The sequence below is a fragment of the Sturnira hondurensis genome, unplaced genomic scaffold, assembly GCF_014824575.4.
Source record: "Sturnira hondurensis isolate 20B ecotype Veracruz unplaced genomic scaffold, ASM1482457v3 Scaffold0000022, whole genome shotgun sequence".
NCBI classification, from domain to species: Eukaryota; Metazoa; Chordata; class Mammalia; order Chiroptera; family Phyllostomidae; genus Sturnira; species Sturnira hondurensis.
The window spans coordinates 2,165,390-2,184,869 of NW_028072653.1; the positions used below are offsets into that span (position 1 = coordinate 2,165,390).

Below are 19,480 nucleotides of genomic sequence, written 5' to 3' on the forward strand. Positions count from 1 at the left end.
GGGATAACAAAGAGGCTTTCCTTTTATAAGACCATCCTTCTCCAGGTCGAGGAGACACGGGATGCAGTGTGTGTTAAGGAACCTGCTTTGAGGAGATCGGCATGTGGGTCTGTGTCCCTGAGGGACTGGCTGGGCCGAGTGATGCTATAACTGGAACTCGCCGTTACTGTTCCAGGCTGCTCTGACCCCTCAGAGCCCAGTCCAACGGGAGCCCTGGGGAGGGGCACTCACCGCGGGCAGGGTCTTCCAGCAGGTCCATGATCGCCGAGTCAGCGCCCTTGGTGTAGACGATGATCTCACCTGTCAGCGGGTGCTTCACCACCACAGACATTCGCTTCCTGACAGAGTCAAAGCCCAGGGTGCAGAGGACGTTGAAAGTGAGGCAGATGCCCTGGGGCAAGCGCACGGTCACCTGCTCGGGTGTCCGGGACACCAGTGTGAAGCTGTAGGCGTTGGCGGCGTGCACCAGGGCGGCCTCATCGGGGCTCTCGGCCTCGTAACAGAGTTCAGAGCTGGCCAGGCCTAGGGCCGGGTCCTCCAGGGCCTCTTCCAAGGAGGCGCCCGACCCAGATGCCAGCGTGTCACCTTGGTCCCATGTGCTGCTCCTGTAGCCGCCATCAGAGGAACAGCCTCCACTGCACACAGAGGCATCGTCCTCTTTTTCATCTGAGTCTGTGGTGGGCAGGTTGGCCTCCACGCTCTCCCCCAAGTCGGCGCCAGAGGGCGCCGTGGATGAGAAAGATTGGCTGAGGCTCAAAAGCTTCAACTTCTGGAAGAGCTGCTGGATCTTCTCCAGGGATGTCCCCAGAGCCTTGGTCGAGGAGGACAGGGTGACCTTGAGATCAAAGGGGGGAAGGAGAACGTTACTCTCAAAGTTGGAAAAAGATATCAAGCTGTCTTACGGCAGACTCTGAAGGTCATTGTGCTTTAAATAAATTATTTGGGCCTTCCCGGGTTGTGGGCGAGCCTTCTCCCCTAGGTGAGCCTCGGTTTGCCCACCTAGAAAATGAGACTGTTAGGCCAGATGTTTCCTCCACTTGTGACATTCTTGGGATTGGTAATGACCATCCGTTCTAATCGGAGACAAAGGAAAGGAGACAAAAGCCAGACCCACACTAAGAGTCCACATTCCCCAGGCCCTAACCACAGCCTTCATTGCACTTCATCCTCCCAGCAACTTTCAGGGCTGCTATCATCCCAATTCATGGATGAGAAAACTGAAGCACAGAGAGGTTGAGTAAATGGGCCATCATCACCCAGCATGAGAGCTGGGACTCAGGGCCGGTTCTGTCTGACTCCAGAGGGTGGGATCGTCCGCTCCCTGCCAACTGCAGCCTCCCTGTTAATGTAAACGCTGGGAGGTGGAGGCTGTCTTCCTGCAGAGGTTACTGCCTCCCCTCACGGAGACAGAGTTAATTTCTCCGGTGATGCTAACGTCCTCTCAGAGATCCCTGGAGACTTCTGATAACTGGGCGAATTTTCAGTGCCTGGAGTGACTTTTCAGGGTGCTTTGGGATCTGGACATAAGCAGGGGAGGCTCTGAGTAGGTGCCTGGGTGAATCTTTTTCTTAATTTCATAGTCACAAGTTGTGACACCCAATATTCTCAGCAGTGAGTCACACGAGAGCTTGGTGGAGAGTCGATGGGTAGTGAAAGACAAAGCTGTCTTCATCACTAAAGCAGAGACCAGTGTAGCAAGATGTTATGGAGTCATACGGATGGTTCTGTCAGGTACTAAACATACAACTTTTGTTGAATAACTCAAGCTTTCTGAGCCTCTGGTTCTTCACTTGTTAAGTCTAAAGTCATACCACTGTGAGGATTAAATGATAATGCAGCCAAAGTGTTTGCTGTGCAGCCTGGCACGTAGCAAGCGCTCAGTAAATATTAACCTTTATTATCTACCCTGCAGACAGACACACAAAATTTGAAAGCTACACAGAAAGCTCATAAATAACCTTTTTCATTTTATTTAAAAATGAGGAAACTGAGGCTCAGGAAGTGTATGATTTCAAGGTCCTGGAGTCTGTGGCTAGGGCCCAAGTGCCTTGTCTTCCTGTTCAGAGCCTCACCTCTTGTCTTTCCCCCTCCTCCCTCCCCCCTTCTCCCTGCCACCCCACCTTCACCAGCCCCTACCCTCTGCCTGGGCTCGGTGATTGTGGAGACCATGACGGAGTTGCAGATGGTCAAGGCAAGGAAGAAGTCAGCGATGGAGGAGGTGGTAGAGAGGGCAGGCTTGGCGGGTCTGGAGTCTGGCAAGGTCCCCAGCCACAGGGCAGCCTCTTGCACCTTGGTCAGTAGGTTTTTATCCGGAGTCACATCTTTTTCCTGAAAGAGAAAGGCCTGGGTGAGTCTTTCCCAAAGCAAGGCCCCCTCCAGACCTGGGTTCTTTGCACACCTGGGGCAAAAATGATCGTCTTCCTTGCACTCCGGAATCCAGATGGCTGCCCCTACCCCGAAGTCAGGCACTACGGACTCCGATTTGATTCCTCCCTTTCCTTCACCCACGTGCCCACCCATTATAGGCTCTGGAAGTTCTCCCCTCACAGTACCTCCCTCTGTTCCTGATGCTACCAGCCAGGCTCAGATCCTAAAGCCCTCAATCCTGATTTCTTCGTCACCCCCAAACTGATGTTGCTGTCTCTTGCCTCTTTTCCTTCTCACCCTTCATATGTATCACCTACACATCTTCCTAAAACACAGTTTCCCTCAGGCACTCTTGAACTGGACAGACCTTCAGGAGATCTTCATTGTTAACACAATCCATTTACTCTCACTTGACCTTGTTCGCAGTCTGCACTTCCACCCTCTACTCCCACCACGTCTAAACGCAGACCTCAGCTTAGCTGGGTGTCTCTTTGTTGCCTCCTGGGTGAAGAGTCCTGTTCTGTGCCTCTGATCTCACCTTGGTTGGAAGGTCCCTTCCTGTCCACCAAAACCCTACTTCGACTCCAACAACCATGCGAAGGCCTATGTGCCCATGAGAGCTTATCCGCCCACAATGAGTTCTCTGTTTTCTGAGCCCCAAGAGCAGGCTCCTGACTCAGAATGTCCACAGTTGAGCAGGCCCGGTGAAGGAGGGAAGTGGGCCCGAGCGCAGAGGAGGACACTGTGGGACGTGTGGGCTGTGAGCGCTGGCCAGTCCTACCTCACCGAAAGGCTGGCAACGGCCCTGCTAGTAAGATGCTCCAGTGTCAGCCTGCTTTGCCAAACCTCGTGATTATTTGAGATAAAGCTGAGATGATCTGGAACTCATTATTATTTTCAGTCTGTGGGCTGGATCTGTGGGTTTCCAAGTTTTGGCATCTTTGTAGAAGTTGCCACTTATACCACCCTTTGGAATTCAGCACATAACTGACCTATGTTGTAAGGTCAAATTTCTTCCATCCTTTCCAGAGATGAGGTTAGAGCCTCAAAGACAGAGAGAGACTGCATTTACCACAAAGCTGTATCTTCCAGAGCTCTGACCACTGCTCTGTTTGAAGCCGAAGTTCAACAACCACCAGCTTTCAACAGTTAGCCATGGTAAAGGCCGTTCTGCACAGAAGATTCCACGTGAGACCACTCCTATCAGTAATCCGAGTTTGGTTGAAAGTTTAGGAGGAATGTACAGTGATCCTCACATTTCAGATGAGGAAACTGCTCCCCAGGGAGATTGCGTGTCTCACCCAAAGTCACACCGTAAGCGGGAGAGATTCCTTCAGTTGATCCAAGATCATGTGACACCAGGTGATTCGAGATCATATGACCCTAGAGTTCATGCTCTCAACCTCGATGCCAGGGAATAACCTTATGAGAAGAAAGTGCTCTGGTCCTTGCTGGCAGCCAGCATCTTCAGGGTCTGGCATCCCAAACACAACGGATGGGTTTGTGTATCTAATCCTTAGTGCTCAGCAGACAGACGACAAGATTATAAAGGGGTTATGGGAACCTTTCTTCACGAAATAGACTTCTTTGTTGTGGGGGAGGGGGGATACAGGAGTGGGGTGCTTTCAGTTCTTACCACAGATACCCAGAGCTGGGAACAAGCTTGGAGGTCAGCAGAGCCAACCCCCTTATTTTGCTGACAATAAAACTGAGTGGCAGAGAGAAGGGGGTGAACCACTCAAGATCACACACTGAATGCAGGTCAGAACCAGGGCAGCCTTCCCGTCGCCCGACTCCCAGCCTCGGACACACCTGCTTCGCCGCAAGCTATGCGTTATGTATTTCTGAATGGTGACAAAGTTAAAGTGACTTAACGGTTGTTTATACCATGACCACTTACCCTCTAGTCTCAGTACCATCAGGAGAGACAGCCATGTGTCCCCGGTGCCTGGCAGACAGCACCACGCAAACCTGTCGGCTGACTCCTATCTAAGACGCCACGCTCCCTCACCACGGGGTAGCTCACGGGCCCCTCTGTTCAAACTCCTCTTTGGTGCCCGTCCACCCAATCAAACAGGGACACATTTAAAAAAATCTCTGCACAGGACCTCCTTCTCTCCAGCGCTGGCAGAGGGCCCGGCCTGCTTGTGTCCGCTGCAGATGTCACTTAAGTTTATCCAGTCACCACGGACCTGCTGCTGGAGGGCAGGGTCCCTGTGGTTCCCCTCGCCCACAGCCCACTGGTTTCCTGTCTGATCCGTTAACATTTAGGATCGTGGTGCTTAGGACAGTTAGAGAAAGCAGTGCACTGCCCACCTTGGGGCTCTCTGATTAGTCTACTTTTCTGAACAAAAAGAAATACAAACTTGTGGGACCACCAGTTGTTCAGATGAGTGCTTTGTGGCGGTCAGACACCCAACCGGTTGGATTTCTTTCTGTTGAGGATGACCTACAGCTCGTACAAACCCTCTCTGAGGAAGGTGACCTTGGACCTCACACAATACCTTGCAGATCCTGTTACTATCCTCACATACATTTACCGACAACTTAGAGCAAAGTCAAGTGCTTTGCTAAGTGCTTCCAAATACATCATTTAATCACCAGAACAGCATTGAAATAGTTACTATCAGCCTCGCATTTTAATTAAGGGGTGACTGAAGCTCCCTGAAGTCAAGCAACTTGTCCGAGGTCACATGCACACACACACACAAAAGAGCTGGGACTTGGATCCAGTTCTGCCCAGTGCAAAACCGGAACCCTGAAACACTGCGCTGGCACTCCCCCAACTCCACGGGCACACGCATCAGCCGGGCATCTGGTTAAACACGGATGCTGATTCAGCAAGTCTAGCACCTGGGTTCCCACCAGCTCCCGAAAGTGGTGCTCCGGCCCCCGGTTCCAGCACCAGAGTCTGAGTAGTGGGCGCTGAGATCCACAGAACAGGCAGGGGCGGGGGGAAGCAGACGCTTCTCTGCTGCTGTCGAACCTGGTACAGCCTCTTGGGAAGTGTCAATCAAAATAAAAAAAAATGTACGTACTCACAATTTAGTAGTGATGTTCTAAGAATAAACACTAGAAAAACTCACACACACGTATAAACAGATGATGGCTCCACCATCCAACAATTGCTAACAGCCATTATAAAAAGGGATAAAGTAGCACTCTATGGAATGCCTGTCTGTCTGTCTACACACGGGGGGGGGGGGGCAAAAGTAGGTTTACAGTTATTCTTATGGAAAATAATTCTTTTAAAAAATTTTTTTTCTAGATCTTTTTTATTTATCTTTAGAGGGGAAAGGAAGGAGAGAGAGAGAGAGAAATATCAGTGTATGGTTGCCTCTGGTGTGTCCCCCACTGGGAACTGGCCTGCAACCCAGGCATGCGCCCTGACTGGGAATTGAACCGCGATCGTGTGGTTTGCAGGCCTGGGCTCAATCCACTGAGTGACGCCAGCCAGGGCAGAAAATAATTCTATAATTAACAAATCATAATGTAAGAATAAAGTCTTTTATTCCTTTTTACACACTTACAACTGTAAACCTACTTTTGCCCCTCCCTGTACATGAAGTATTTCCCAAGATTCATTCGGTAAAAAGGAAAAAGCAAAGTCCAAAACAGTGTGTGGGGTATACTTCCGTTTGAGGTCAAAGACATGCTCATACCATGCTTGTTTGCTTCCTTGCAGGTAAAACACCGCTGGGAAGGACACAGGGACCATGAACCACGCCCTTCCTCTGGGGTGGTGGGGACAGAGAGGAGAGGCAGGGAGGGAGACCTACTTTCCACTCTTTGCCCCTTGGTTTCTTTTCACTGCTTAACCACGTGGTTGCACTTCTGTGGTGGAAACAAGCCTCCCTGGGTGCTGAGGAGCTGGAGGCTGAAATACTGTTCAGGGAGGTGATGCTGCCCTGGCTGAGGCTGTGGTGCCCTTGATGCTGCAGGTCTGCTTCAAGAACTGGGAGAGCCTGATGTTTGTGAATTTGTGCTTAAATGGACGCACGTGGATTGTTGTGGCCAGCTTTCCCCAAATGGGACCTAAGCCCCCGGGGGGGGAAATACTCAGGGGCCTAGCAAGCAGGGCATTTTCCATCTTTTGTGGACAGGGTCACTGCAGCCATGTGTCCCCATACGGGACCCTGGGGACGAAGGGAAGCACAGCTGAGATTGCCTTCATCTGTTCCTGCCCGTGTGGTCACATCACTTCCAAAAGATTTCCCTGCGCTTGGCTAATTAAACCAGGACTCTTATCAAACCTTCCCGTGGCGGGGGGTATGGCAGGGTGTACGTGGGTCGTCCTTCCCACCAGGAAGAGACTGGAGTGCTGTGCAAATCTCTCACTAAGGAAGAAAGGAAGACTGAGATAAGGGAAAGAGGCAAAGGGCCAGGTGTTCTTTCTGGAGGGGAGGGAGGGGCCGTGCCCACAGCACAGAGTAGGGGTGATGTCTGGGAATACGTGGGTCCCCAACGCAAATTTCAAGATTAGGAAGATGTTCTTTGGTCTGATGGTTCTGGAAAGCATTTTGCAAGTAGCACTTCTAAACAAAGACCCTCTGCTCCCATCTTGGCTGCTTACTGAGGGGGAGGGCTGGTGGGGGTGGGGGAAGGCATTTCGTTGTCTGTCCATCAACAATATTAAACGCTGGCTCAGCACTCACCACTTGCCCGCGTATATTGCCCTACCCTGAAGCCACAAATTCTATAGCACTCAATTAGGCAAAAAATAACGCACGCTTCGTTGTTCTTTGTAGTAAAATAAAAAACCCAGCCTTTGTTGTTCTCCTTGAGACTCATTATATTTTTGATTCAGAACAAAGAGCTGAGGAGACCAAGACCAGGCTCCTTTGGAACGCAGTCAGGTGCTCCACCATGACAGGGCACCCAGGGCCTTCAGAGGCAGGTTCTGACTGCGTCTTCGAAGGCAAGGTCCAGACCTGCTGGTGCCGGCAGGTGATCAGACCAGCCTGAGTGTCATGTGGGCTGGGGGCAGAGGAGGCAAGCTCCGAGAGCCGGCCGAGAGTGGGAGGGGTGGGAGCTGGGAGATCCTCTGGGGCTGCCCGGACATTGCCCACGGACTGTTTCCAGGACCTGCCACTCTAGCCACAGATATATTTTTAAAGATAGCATTTGTTTATTTTTAGAGAGAGGGGAAGAGAAGGAGAGGAACATCAATGTGTGGTTGTCTCTTGTGCACCTCCCACTGGGGATCTGACCTGCAACCCAGGTATGTGCCATGACTGAGAATCCAACCAGCGACCCTTTGGTTCACAGTCTTACGCTTAATCCACTGAGCCACACCAGCCAGAGCTGGCCATGGATGTTTTACAGGGGGTGTCAGAGCCCAATGAGGCTGTGTAAATCACTCCCTTCAGCCAATGCCCTCCAAGCTGGAGAAGGGGCCTATGTGAGCCAAAGGCAGACTGCTTCCTAGTCGGGGTGGATGGGCGTGCTTCCAGAGACTCTCTGTCTCGGTCGCTCACTAGAATCATCAGAAATAAAAGTATGAATGCTCAGGTCCTGCTATAGACCAAGCATACCAGAATCTCAGGGGAGGGGGCTCAGCACTGTTTTTATTAAAAATTCCTACTTTCCTCCCATGTCTCCAGATACGTGAGCATGTGTCCAAAGCAGAGAGCTTTCTTTGAGAAAGGTTATTTAAAACCTCGGTTAGTTACCCATCCATCTAGAAGGCATGATTTCAATGATGAAATCCTCAAAAGGACCTCGGGAGGCAGAAGTTTTTAAAGATGTGAACACGGAGCCCTGGCAGGCTGGCTCAGTCAGTTGCTGGGTTGTTCTGTACACCAAACGGTTGTGGGGTCGATCCCGGTCAGGGCACCCACAGGAGGCAACCCATCATGCTTCCCTTTCTCATTGATGTCGACGTGTCTCTCTGTCTCTCCCTCTCTCATTGTGTGTTAATGACAATAAATACTGGCAGGAAATTCACTGGAAGGATCATTTTGAAAATCTAATTTTCTAGTCATGGGATAAGAGCACTTTAGGTTCTTCTTTAAGCATGTGACTTGCTCAAGAGGCTGAGGTTCCCTGTGCCCTTTTCAGTAAGTGCAGAAGATTCCAGATGACATGTCCCCCAGAGAGAGAGAGCTTGGTGTAGAGGAGTATGGAATGGGCCAGAGGCCAGAGGCCCTGGTTCTGGCCGTGACTGCTAGGCAACACTGTGAAATCTGGGAGAAGAAACTCAATTTCTTCACCTGCAACCTGGACATTCAGTGATGGATGTCCCGGTGGGTCAAGTGTGAAGGGACCATACGCAGAAAGCCGCAGACCAAAGCTGCAGAGTCCAATGACCACAGGGGCCGGGCAGGTAAGTGAAGGGAGTTTTGGCATGGGTAATTTTGACATAGAGGTTCTTTGCTCCATAACAAATTTAAGACCCTTTTTGATGGTCACACTTTTCTTGAAATGCATAAGCCACTAATCTTATCTTTGGTTTTTCCACTTTATAGAAACAGAGGCATGGCAAATATTTCTCTTTCCTTGTACCTGTATCATTGGAAAAACCCGTGTAATGAGCATGCCGCTGGCTCTCGGCTCAGTGACAGGGACAGACAGAGAAGCGGGGCGGGGGACTGTGATGAACCGAGGATGACATGCCCCGTTTAAATGGCACCAACTCTGTAATTTGAGCAATTACTTCCACATGGAAATGCCGGCTCAGTGTGGAGAAGTTTCCAAATTCCATTTTTAAAAGAGAAGCCCTAAATCTACGTTTATATGAAATCCCCTGATTCTAAATACTGCACTTTGGGATTTAGCAAGAATGGCGTAAGCTCAAGAAAACAGGTAGGAAGATTAGACATAAGACTGAGGGGTGGCATCCTGAGAGTCCCTCAGGGCTTACACCGCCCTTTGCTTTTCACACCCTGGAGCCCTCCCCCATCTCTCCCCGGCAGAGACCACTTGCAAATCGAAGAGGAAAAGGCCGGGACTTACTATGGAACTGCTGAAGGCGACAGGGGACTGCGCGTTTTCCCAGCGCCCCACCGACTTTTGTCGGGAGTGGCCCTGGATGGGTACCCGGGCGCTCTGGCTCCTCCTCAGAGGTTGGATCCCTTCTTGGCTCCTCCTGGCTGCTGGGCCCTGGGCCCTTCGGGCTGGGAAGGACAGGCACTGGTATTGGGTCCACTCTTCACTGTCTGAATCCAGCTCCTTTGGGACCTCCAGTCGCTTGGCTGCAAGAAAGAAATCCTGTGGTTGCCCCTGACATACCTCGGCTGGACCGTGGCGGGGGCAACCCCAGACTTTGGGAGTGGGGGTCAGAGCAAAGATGAAGAACACGGTGCTGCTCAGGAAAGTAGGGAGCTGGCTGCCCTGACTGGAGAAAGGGGTGCAACCAAATGACAGGTTCAAACCCTGGTTCTACTACCTCCTAGCTACGTGGCATTGAGCTTCGGCTACACTTGTGCCTCTGTTTCCTTAAGAGTCTTAAAAGAGTACTGAACTCTAAGAGTTGTTCTGAAGCTTAGAATGCTCTGAGTCTGATAGTATAGCTGTTTTGATTATTAGAGAGGATCAGAAGCTCCCATGTAAGTGGTTAGCATTGAGGCAAAGGGAATTGGGTTCCCTAGAATGTCGCCACCTTTCTCTTTCTCCATCCATCCCACCCAAAAGAATAAACGCTGCTCTCCTGTTTCTTCTTTTAGTTAAAATGTGTGTGTGAGTGTGTGTGCACGGGGTGGGGCTGGGTGTGCAGATTGGGGCAACCGAGGGAATCAGATCAGGTTTAAAGGTCACCTTCAGTCCACGCGAGACGACAGCCTGGGCATGTTATAGCCCTGTCTCCTACGTTGAAGCTTTGCCTCTGAACATCCAGGAGATGGGTGAGCATGGAAGGCATTTCCGGGATGTGTCCACCTGACCACACACCTAGACCCAGGCCTGTCCTCTCGGGTAAGGTAGACCAAGAAATTCCTAAACCTTGGAACCTTATTGGGACGTGTGGCAGGGCCACACACAGGTGGTCCCTGGTAGCCTTGTGAACAAATGTGAGTTCACAGGTGATGAGAGCAGCACCGATCTGTGACAAGGAAGCCACAGGGATGTTGGACGCTCCTCTCCACAAGCCATGCGGCCGCTGTGGAGAGCCAGGGTGACGTCTTTTGTCCCCTTCTCTGGGGGAGCAGGATGATTCCCTTAGACAGGACAGGGAGCCCCGGGAGGCCTCCTACCGTTTTCTTGGTGAGAATACTCGCTGCCCACGATGGTGCAGCGCCGGAACACCATCTTGTTCTCGGTCAGCGTCCCTGTCTTGTCAGAGAAGATGTACTGGATCTGGCCCAGGTCCTCCGTGATGTTGAGGGCCCGGCACTGAATGGACAAATCCGTCTCTTCGTCGTACAGGTCGAGGTCGTTGTGCAGGAAGAAGACTTGCCCGAGCTTCACCAGCTCGATGGACACGTACAGGGAGATCGGGATCAGCACCTGCGAGAGATCGAGTCCCACCGAGTCAGGCCCCAGGTCGGGTCCTTGTCTCAGGACCCTGTCTGGCAGGCGGCAAAGGCTTTTCATGGAAAGCTGAGGTTGGCTCACATGACGGACATGCTCTGAGAAAGGAAAGGTCGATAGCTCCGTGTGCCCCTTGAAATTCTTGGGGGGATCTGAAAAACAGACATGCCTTCTTCCAGCAGGGGAGTCCGGGGTGAGGCAGGCACTGGCCACTGGTTGTTTAATGTGGAGCGGGGAGCAGGGAAGGTGCTGTCCTGCCTCTGTGCAGGGTCCCAGGACTTCCTTCCTCCTTGGATGTCAGTGTCACCGAGGGTGGCCTCCCATCTGACAGGGATTCAGACCTACTGTCGACAGCTGGCCAGGGATTCAATGCCTAATATTCATGGAGCACTTTCTGTGTGTCGCCTAGACACCGCCCTGAGCAGAACATTATCTCTGGCCTTGAAGACCTCAAATTCCAACAAACAGATAAATACATATCAGGTGCTGGTAAGTCTCATAAAGAAAAAGAGGTGGAGGGTGATGGCTGGGAGGGACCTTGGAGTGGACGCCTGAAGGTGAGGGTGTGTCTCGAGGCTATCTGTGGGAGGAGGAGCATTCCCGCAAACGCTGGGCCCTGGGAGCGGCTGGGTGTTTGGGAAGTGAGAGCAGGTGTGTGAGTGAGCAGCCTGGGAGGGAGGGGGTCAGGGTCCAGATCACTCAGTGCTGATTGGTTGCAGTACGGACTTTGGGCTCTGAGAGGATGTGAAACCACTGGAGAGGCCTGTGCAGAGCAGGGTGTGATCTGATTCACACGTAGAAAGGATTACTCTGCTAAACGAATGAATGAGCCAACGACTCGAAAACGTTCGCCAGTAAGAGGATAATGAACCGCTCTCTAATAGGGCAAGACATTAAATGCAGATGAAGCCTCCTCGTCTTTTCATAGATTGTGATTTCTTATAGAGCCTGAAGATTTTTTCCCTCCTCTCATGTAGGTGCTCTGTGTTTTTGTTTCTTTCTCCTATACAGGGTCAGTTCCTTTTAGAAAAAAATTAAAATCCTGACTTATCAAATGCTCAAGCACCTGTGATTTCTTTCTCTCAGTGTTTAGGGCTCGACAGTTCTCTGTCATTCCCTGCACTGCGTTATCTCACTCCCGGGTGTTAGGTTTCACCTGTTCAGCGCCTGACAAAGGCGCAGGCGTACGTGGGTCTCTGCCGTAATCTCACTCTTATGGAGAAGAGCCTGATAAGTATTCTTTTCCACTAGTATCTGGGGGCGAGTCTCCCTCACAAAGCAGGCCTGGTCCCGCCTTCACCCCAGTGCAAATATTTTCAAAGACCCACACGAAAGCAATGAACGTCTCCCCATCTCAGATCCATTAGTTCCTTCCTGGGGCTGGCATTGATTGTCATTTCACACGGTTGTACGGGTGTTGGCCACAGGTTTCGTAACCACGAGTGAGAGGGGACGTCCTACCTGGAGCAGGATTATCATCGTGAGGAACATGTAGAAGCCCCCAAGGGCGAGGGGCAGGAAGCTGCCCTGGGCATCCGGCACATCGAAGGGAGGGTGCTCTCTGAAGGTCCCGTTCCAGAGGCTGTGACCTGAGAGGAGGCAAAGCCAGCGTGAGACAGAATCTCCACTCAGTCCTGAGGCTGGGCAATTGCATCAGCCCTTGACCTGTTCCCGGAAACGAGCGGGCTTTGGAGCCGCCCACCCCTATTTTATATAATTAGCTGTGTGTGTGAGCTTGTGTTCCTTTAGCTCTGCCGTGGTCCTTCTTGTAGCCTACACATCAGTCTCTCCCTAGGCATCCCGTCTGTCTCACCACAGGTGACTAGCATGGGCATTACTTATATCTCCATGAAGTTCTGTTCTATCGGGTTTGGAAAATGGGAAAGGGATACGAAAGTGCATGGCTGGGGAGTCCTGACACACCCAGATCTTTGCCTAGTCTCTCCCCCTATGCATGTCCTTGTCCATCTACCCACCCATCCATCCATTCTCCTACTCATCCATTCTCTGTTCATTCATCTCTCCATCCATCTCTCCACCCATCCATCTATCCCTCCATCCATCCTCCCTCCCTCTGACATTTATCAATTCAAGAAGGAATCGGTCCTCGTTCTTGTCCTTGAGAAGTTCCCTGCCAAGTCAGGGAGCCAGTTGTACAGGGACACATCCCCTACGGCCTGAGAGGCTCTGTGCCAAAGCCTGCGATGCCCCGTGAGCATCTGGTGCAGGCTGAGCCCTCTGTTTCACGGCCTGCAAATGGGGAGAACACCCATCGTGGGAAGACTAACCAGATGAAGTGCATCCAGCACCTGCTGGCCTCTCCCTGGGTCTCAGCATCCTCACCTGCCAGTTTGTAATACTACCTTCCCTACAGGATTATTGAGAGTCCAGAAGAGCCTAAATGTGCTCTGCAGTGCTCCCAGCTCTAGAGTAGGTACTATAGGGACTAAAAATTAAAATGCTGCCCGGATTCCAAGATGCTTCTTTTCCCAGGAGGTTGGGGCAAATCCCGTCATATGTGGCAGGAGAAAGGAGACTCCCAGGCACGAGGTTAGGGGCCAACACATGGTACAGAGTCAGGGCCACTGGCCTTCAGAGGAGCCAGAGACTCATGGGAGAAGCCAGAGAAGGCTGCACAGTGGAGGAGGCCTTGCGGGGTCCTGGAGCCTGGGTGGGTATGGGGTGCTCCGAAAGGCCTGGGAGGGCATGCTTGGCCATAAAAAAAAATAGGCACAATTGTTACACAATCAAGGCAAATGTGTGATAAAGAACTCGGAATGGCGTTGGCTAAAAGCGTTCCCATCCTGCAGGGACGTCTCTGCGCATTAGTCATCAACTCTCAGAAAGAATAGCGTTCCGCCTCTCCCATGCCTGCTCAATTTATTTATTGTCTGGGCGATCTGCCAAGCTACCTCTGGCCTGTCTGTGCCTTATCTCACTGTGTGACCTTTATAATCACTAACTTCCTTTCTCTAGAGACACAGTGAGGTGATCTCAAACGTCCTCTCCAGCTCCGACACTCCTTGAAAAGCAGGTCCTGAGGCAAAGGCGACAGTTACTGCAGTGTCTGAGAACCCACAATGTGCCCACACGGGGTCGGTTTCCTTGCTTGTCTGTGTCCCTCCCTTCAGGTGCCCTCCTTCCAGCCGTGGGCCACTCGCATGGGGACTGCCATTAGACACGTCTGGGAAGTATTAATTAAACACTGCGGGCTGTCCAGAGGACTGACTTCCTCTGTCTTCCCACTGGTGATGGCACAGACATACGCTCTCAGGTCCTAGGAAGGTCTTAGCCTTTTAGACTCTCCCCTTTAAAACCAGCGAAGGGGACAGTAGCTGATGCAGGTGACTGAAGAGCGAACATCATCACTGCTCAGCAGGGGGTTCTGGACTCAGTACGGGCGTTCTCCCTCTTGTCCTTCCTTGGAGCTTTTTAGGGGCTCCTTAAGGGTCCTGAGAACTAGCCTGAGAGAGAACCTTAGTGGGGGCAGAGTGGGTGAGAACAAGGGTCCCTCAGTGCCTACATTCCAAGGCTCAACATGAATGGCTTGGACCACTTGCGCCTTGCCTCTCATGGCTCTCCACCCTGTGCAGGTGGGGAACTCAGCCCGGCTAGGTTCCGATTGGGTCGCCATTCTTGCCTTGCTCTTACCACACCAAATAGCCAACTGCTCCTCTGTCCGAACTGATTGCCTTTTCTATGTCTGTGCTGTCCCTGGGGCCAAGAGTGACCTCTCTCTTACTTTTCACATCTGCCCGCCCCCTCCTGCCCCTGCCCCCTTCCTACCGACCTTCTCTGAGAGTGCCTACTGCTCTTTCATGCTTCCTCAACACCTGTGGTCTCCAGTCGAGTGAATAACGCCCTCTAAGGTGTCCACGTCCCTAACCCTGGGGCCTGGGAATATGCTATCTTACATGGCAGAAGGAACTTTGTAGATGCAACTGATTAAGTTAAGGGTCTTGAGATGAGGAAGAGTACCCAGGGTCACCAGGTGGGCCCCTGGGTGTAATTACAAGTGTCTTTATAAATGGGAGGCAGAGGGAGAAAAAAACGTGAGGAGAGTGAGACGTGAATTATCAGACGTGTGTTAGCGGAGTAATACTCATTGAAGACGAGGGAAGGAGCCACAGACCCAGAGACACAGGTGGTCACTGGCAGCTGAAAAGACAAGGGACACATTCTCCATTTGGGGCCCCCAGAAGGAGCCAGGCCTGCTGACCTCTTGATCTTATCATGGTGATATTGATCTTGGACTTCTGAACCCCAGAGCTAACAGAATAGAGTGTGCCGTTCTAAACCAGTAAGTTTGTGTTAACTTTTTGTGGCCCTCCCCAGGGGACAGACTGTTACGGGTCCCGTCCACGTGCCGGCTCCTTCCTGCTGGACCAGGGGGCTCCAACGGACTCACCTTGTTTCGTCTTCTCATGCTGAGAGAGGCCTGGCTTCTGTAAGTATTTCTCGGACAAATAAATAATAGACGATATTCCTAACAGTTTCAGTAATTAGTACTTCCAGGAGATTTTCACAGGCATTTTTAGATCCCTGGTCTCTTGTGACAGGACAGGGGAGGCCTTATATTTGATGACCTCTATTTTATAGATGAGGAAACTGAGGCTCAGAGAGGCAAAGGAAAAGATTCCTGTGGCAGTGTGTATTGTTCTTTCAGAACATTCCGTACCTATCGCTCCAATGAGGCACATGAGGAAGAGGAGCCCGATGCAGAAGAAGATATCGGTGTTCATGCGGCGCTCAATCTTGCTGCGTTTGTACCGGGGGCCACTGTTGTTTAGCATGGCTTTCGTCTCGTGGCCTTCGAGGAAAAATGAGGTTGTCAGTCTCCTGGCTCCCGTCTGCCTCTGGCCTGGACCACAGCCTGGGCACTTCTCCCAGGAGCCCACAGCCCCGGGGGGGCTTCCTCCCCCAGCCCGCATCTGCCTTGCCTCAGGGGGGCTGCTGAGAGCTGCTGCAGTGGCTGCACATTATTGAGCACCCCAACATGCCAGGCCCTGGTGGGCGCTGGCAAGGCTGCCATGCTCGGCTGTGCCCTGCGCAGGTCTAGAGGCACCCCTCATTTCGCAGTTGTCATGGATCTGTAAGTTAATGGTGGCCCACTTCTGGTGAATGACAGTAAGTGGTTTTTGAGGAAGGGCTGAAGCTATTTTCAGGAAGGGCTATCTTTTTCTCACTTGCACAGAGGCACTGTTAGGGGCGAGTGGTGGTAGACAGTGCTAAGACAGATGACTCACCTTCTGGTGAAAATATACAAGGAAATAAATAAGTAACTGCAGTTAGTAATATGTCCCATGAAATAAGCAGTCAACGGAGGGCTAATAAATGAGATGGTTTCAGAGAGCATGATTCCTGAAGGCCTCTGGGAAGAGATGACATTTGAAAAGGACTTGAAGGGAGAGAGAAGACTTGGGAGAAGGGGATGGGGAACCGTAGGTGTCAAGGCCCTGGGGCAGGACACTGCTTAGGGCCAGCTGTTTTCCTGTTTGTTTCTTTGTCTAAGGTGTGGGCATGGCTTGGGCAAGAGTGGTCGGGCCCGAGGCCTCCACCCCGACATAAACTGTGCAGCTTGACTCATGCCTTGGGGTTCTGCCCACATAAAGTTTTGTTCAAAGAAAGGACAACAACATTGGAAAACTATCAATCTCATCCAATCACCCCTTTTTCTAGTTAGAGAAAAGTACAAGGGACTTGCCTAAAACGGAAGAGGAAATTAGCTCCGGAGCCACACGGAGCGCCCCGGACCCCGATTCCCAGCCCACTTCCCTTCCCACCAGCACACGGCTGAGAGTGGAACCGAGACTCTGTGTTTGGAGCCTGTGCTTGGGAACTACTGAATTCTAACTGCCGTGCTGCCTTCCCACAGTCAAGTGGCAAACCACCACTTACATCTCTTCTGTGCAAAATTAAAGGAGACTAATGCATCAGCTCCAGCAGTGCATGGGTTTAATGCCACTCAGCTGGTTGCCCCCTGGATGTAAAGTGCAACCAGATGGTAGAAGTGAGCAAACTCTAGGCTTGTTGGATGGGACCAGGGTCGCTGCTGTTGCGAGGGGCATTCCCCAACACGTGAGCACAGGCTGACCATGCTGATGACACTGCGCCCTCCTGCCTGACTCAGGGTCGCCCCACACAAGGGGGCTTGGGACCACCCTCTTCAAATGCCTGCTCCTCCTCACCTTCTCGATTCCTCTGTGGTTTCAGCCAAAGTTGGCCTTAGGGGGAGGCAGCGTGGTGCAGCAGTTAGAACGTGGGCTCTAGAGTCAGAGTTAGACTCTGCAGGCACTTGACCTTGGGTTACGTGGAATTAATCTTAGGAGACAAGTGACCTTGACAGACTTAACCCCTTGGCACCTCAATTCCCTGTGTGTAAAATGGGAGATAATGGTTGCGTATGTGTTTGGGGCGGGGGAGTGAATGAATATACACAGAGCACCTACACGCATTCCTCATACACAGCAGGGGCGCACACCTCCGCATTGGGTTGTCTTCCCTGGAAAGCTCAGCTTGGCTTTTTGGGGCTTTGACACCGAGCTGCTCCAATTTTGCCCACCCAAACTATCCAGGGAGGGACTCTGGACCTGTCGTTCTCAGCCAGGGGGACTGAACTCCTCAGAAGACATTTGGCGATGCCTTGAGAAATTTTGGTTGTCACATCTTGAGAAGGTAGTGCCAATGCATCTAGTGGGTAGGGGCCAGGGATGTTGCTGAACATCCCACAGGGCAGCCCCGCCACAGAGAACAAGCCGGGCCTAGGTGTCGGCTGTGCGAGGCTGAGCACCCCGCTCTAGGTAACAACAGGGGGGATGATCAGTACCCTCCCAGTACACATTTGTGAAGTTACTATGCGCCAGGCATTTTGTCCCCTTCACAGATCACTTCGTGGGAACCTTATGACCCCACAAGGTAGGAACTCTCAGTTCCCCTGCGTTGAAAGCTCAGCCAAACTAGCTCAGGCGCGTGCCGCCGGTGAGTGGACTTTACCGCAGGTGGGCCAACGCCCCCAGAACCACAGTGAACTCTCTTTCCAAATCTGTCCCCCACGTACCACTCCCATAGCCCACACAGCGCTTCTGTGTTTCTGACCACTCAGAGAGGCCAACTGTACGCCTACGTGGGGTTTCTTGGTGGGACAGAGGTTATCTTCAGTAGGTCTGCCAGAGGGCACCGAACTCCATTACCGAACACCATTACAAACAGTCACCTGAACCAACAAATACAACCTCCCTTCCCTCAAACGAGGGAGATGTTTAAATGCTTATTTTTTTCTCTGACAGTCCCCCAAGATGATTCTTAGGTAGACCGATGCTTCACATGCTCTTCTATGTCCATCAAAAGTGGGGTTCTCCTCAGACAAAAATAAATAAAAGAAATCACACAACACAGCAAGCAAACTAACTACTCCAAAGTGTCCCAGTGAGTGGAAGCCCCAGGCAAATGCATTCTGGAGTCTTCCAGTGAAAGCGGACACCTCGGGGAGTCTGTTTCCCTACAGAGGGAAGAAGCCTGCTGTTGTTAAGGTAACAACAGACACTTACTAAAAGCTCTCGGGGCACTAGGCTATGCATTCCAGGGATACAGAAGTCTTCAGACCGCCTTCTAAGACTTCAGATTTCATAGTAAGAAAGGCTGCTGTCTTTATTTTTTTTTTTTAACAAGAAAGCAAAATTGCAGTGGCAAGGAGAGACCAACCGCCATAACTCAAGCCATAAAATGAATCAAGATAACGATAAAGACTTAATTGCAAAAACAGCACAGTGACTACCGGTCAGGCCTTGGTACTTCCTGTGTTGGCTCATCTGATCCTCATGAGTGCTCTCTCTCTGAGGCAGATACAGATGTTTCCCCCCATTGTATAGATGAGGAAACCAAGGCATGAAAGATGAAGTTATTCAGTTTGGTGAGGTTCTGCATTACTCAGCCTTACTATCTTAGCCTCAGGCTCAGTAAGATATACTGCATCTTGCCCACTAGTGTTGCAAAACCATTTGGGGTGAATGATCGGGAATCTCTCTCCCTGTCTTGTTCAGCTGAGTGACAGTCCCTTGGACTCTAATTCTGTCTCCTGTGAACTGAATGAGCAGCTGGGATTCCAGCCTCAGTTTGCTCAGCTGGGAAATGGGAAGTTCATGTGACTCTACCCCTTGGAATTGATGGGAGATCCCCCAGACTTGGAGGTGGATTTGGAGGAGGGGACAGAGGAGGAAAGTTAAAGGAAAGGGACAAAATGCACTGTCACCTGCATAGATGACGATGCCAACAGCCACCTCGGTGTTTCTGATGGTGCAGCCTCGAAGCAGAAGACTCTCACTGCCAAAGCCAGTCCTGGTCTGGTCAGGATGCTCCCTGGGGACGAGGAAAGACAGGGGGCAGTTTGGTGGCCTCGTCATGTCACTGGGAACGATGGAACCTCAATGGCATCCCAGAACTGGATGGAAGTGGTGAGTGAACAACGACCCTGCCCTCCCTCTTTTTCAGAAGAGTGATATTAATCTGGAATCTAATCTCCAAGTTCAGGTGCAACTTCTGGCTGGACCATTAGAAGGGAATTACCCACCCCTAAGGAAGTCCTCGTTTGCCCACCTGAAGAGCAGCACTCTGAAAAAGCCTGAAGACGTTTTGTGGGGGAAATGGCTTC

General features: G+C 51.5%; 1 protein-coding gene across 2 annotated transcripts in view; it reads right to left on the bottom strand.

Annotated features, from left to right (window-relative positions):
* ATP10B (ATPase phospholipid transporting 10B (putative)) overlaps nt 1–19,480 on the bottom strand; it is a 145,007-nt gene that overhangs the window by 34,973 nt on the left and 90,554 nt on the right. For both annotated transcript variants that reach the window (XM_037032259.1, XM_037032963.1), the window contains 7 exons: nt 19,082–19,188; nt 15,512–15,643; nt 12,295–12,422; nt 10,557–10,809; nt 9,322–9,560; nt 2,137–2,328; nt 232–835 (listed from right to left, as the gene is read on the bottom strand). In XM_037032259.1, coding sequence (XP_036888154.1) covers nt 232–835; nt 2,137–2,328; nt 9,322–9,560; nt 10,557–10,809; nt 12,295–12,422; nt 15,512–15,643; nt 19,082–19,188 — 1,655 coding nt within the window. The remainder of the gene's footprint in view (nt 1–231; nt 836–2,136; nt 2,329–9,321; nt 9,561–10,556; nt 10,810–12,294; nt 12,423–15,511; nt 15,644–19,081; nt 19,189–19,480) is intronic.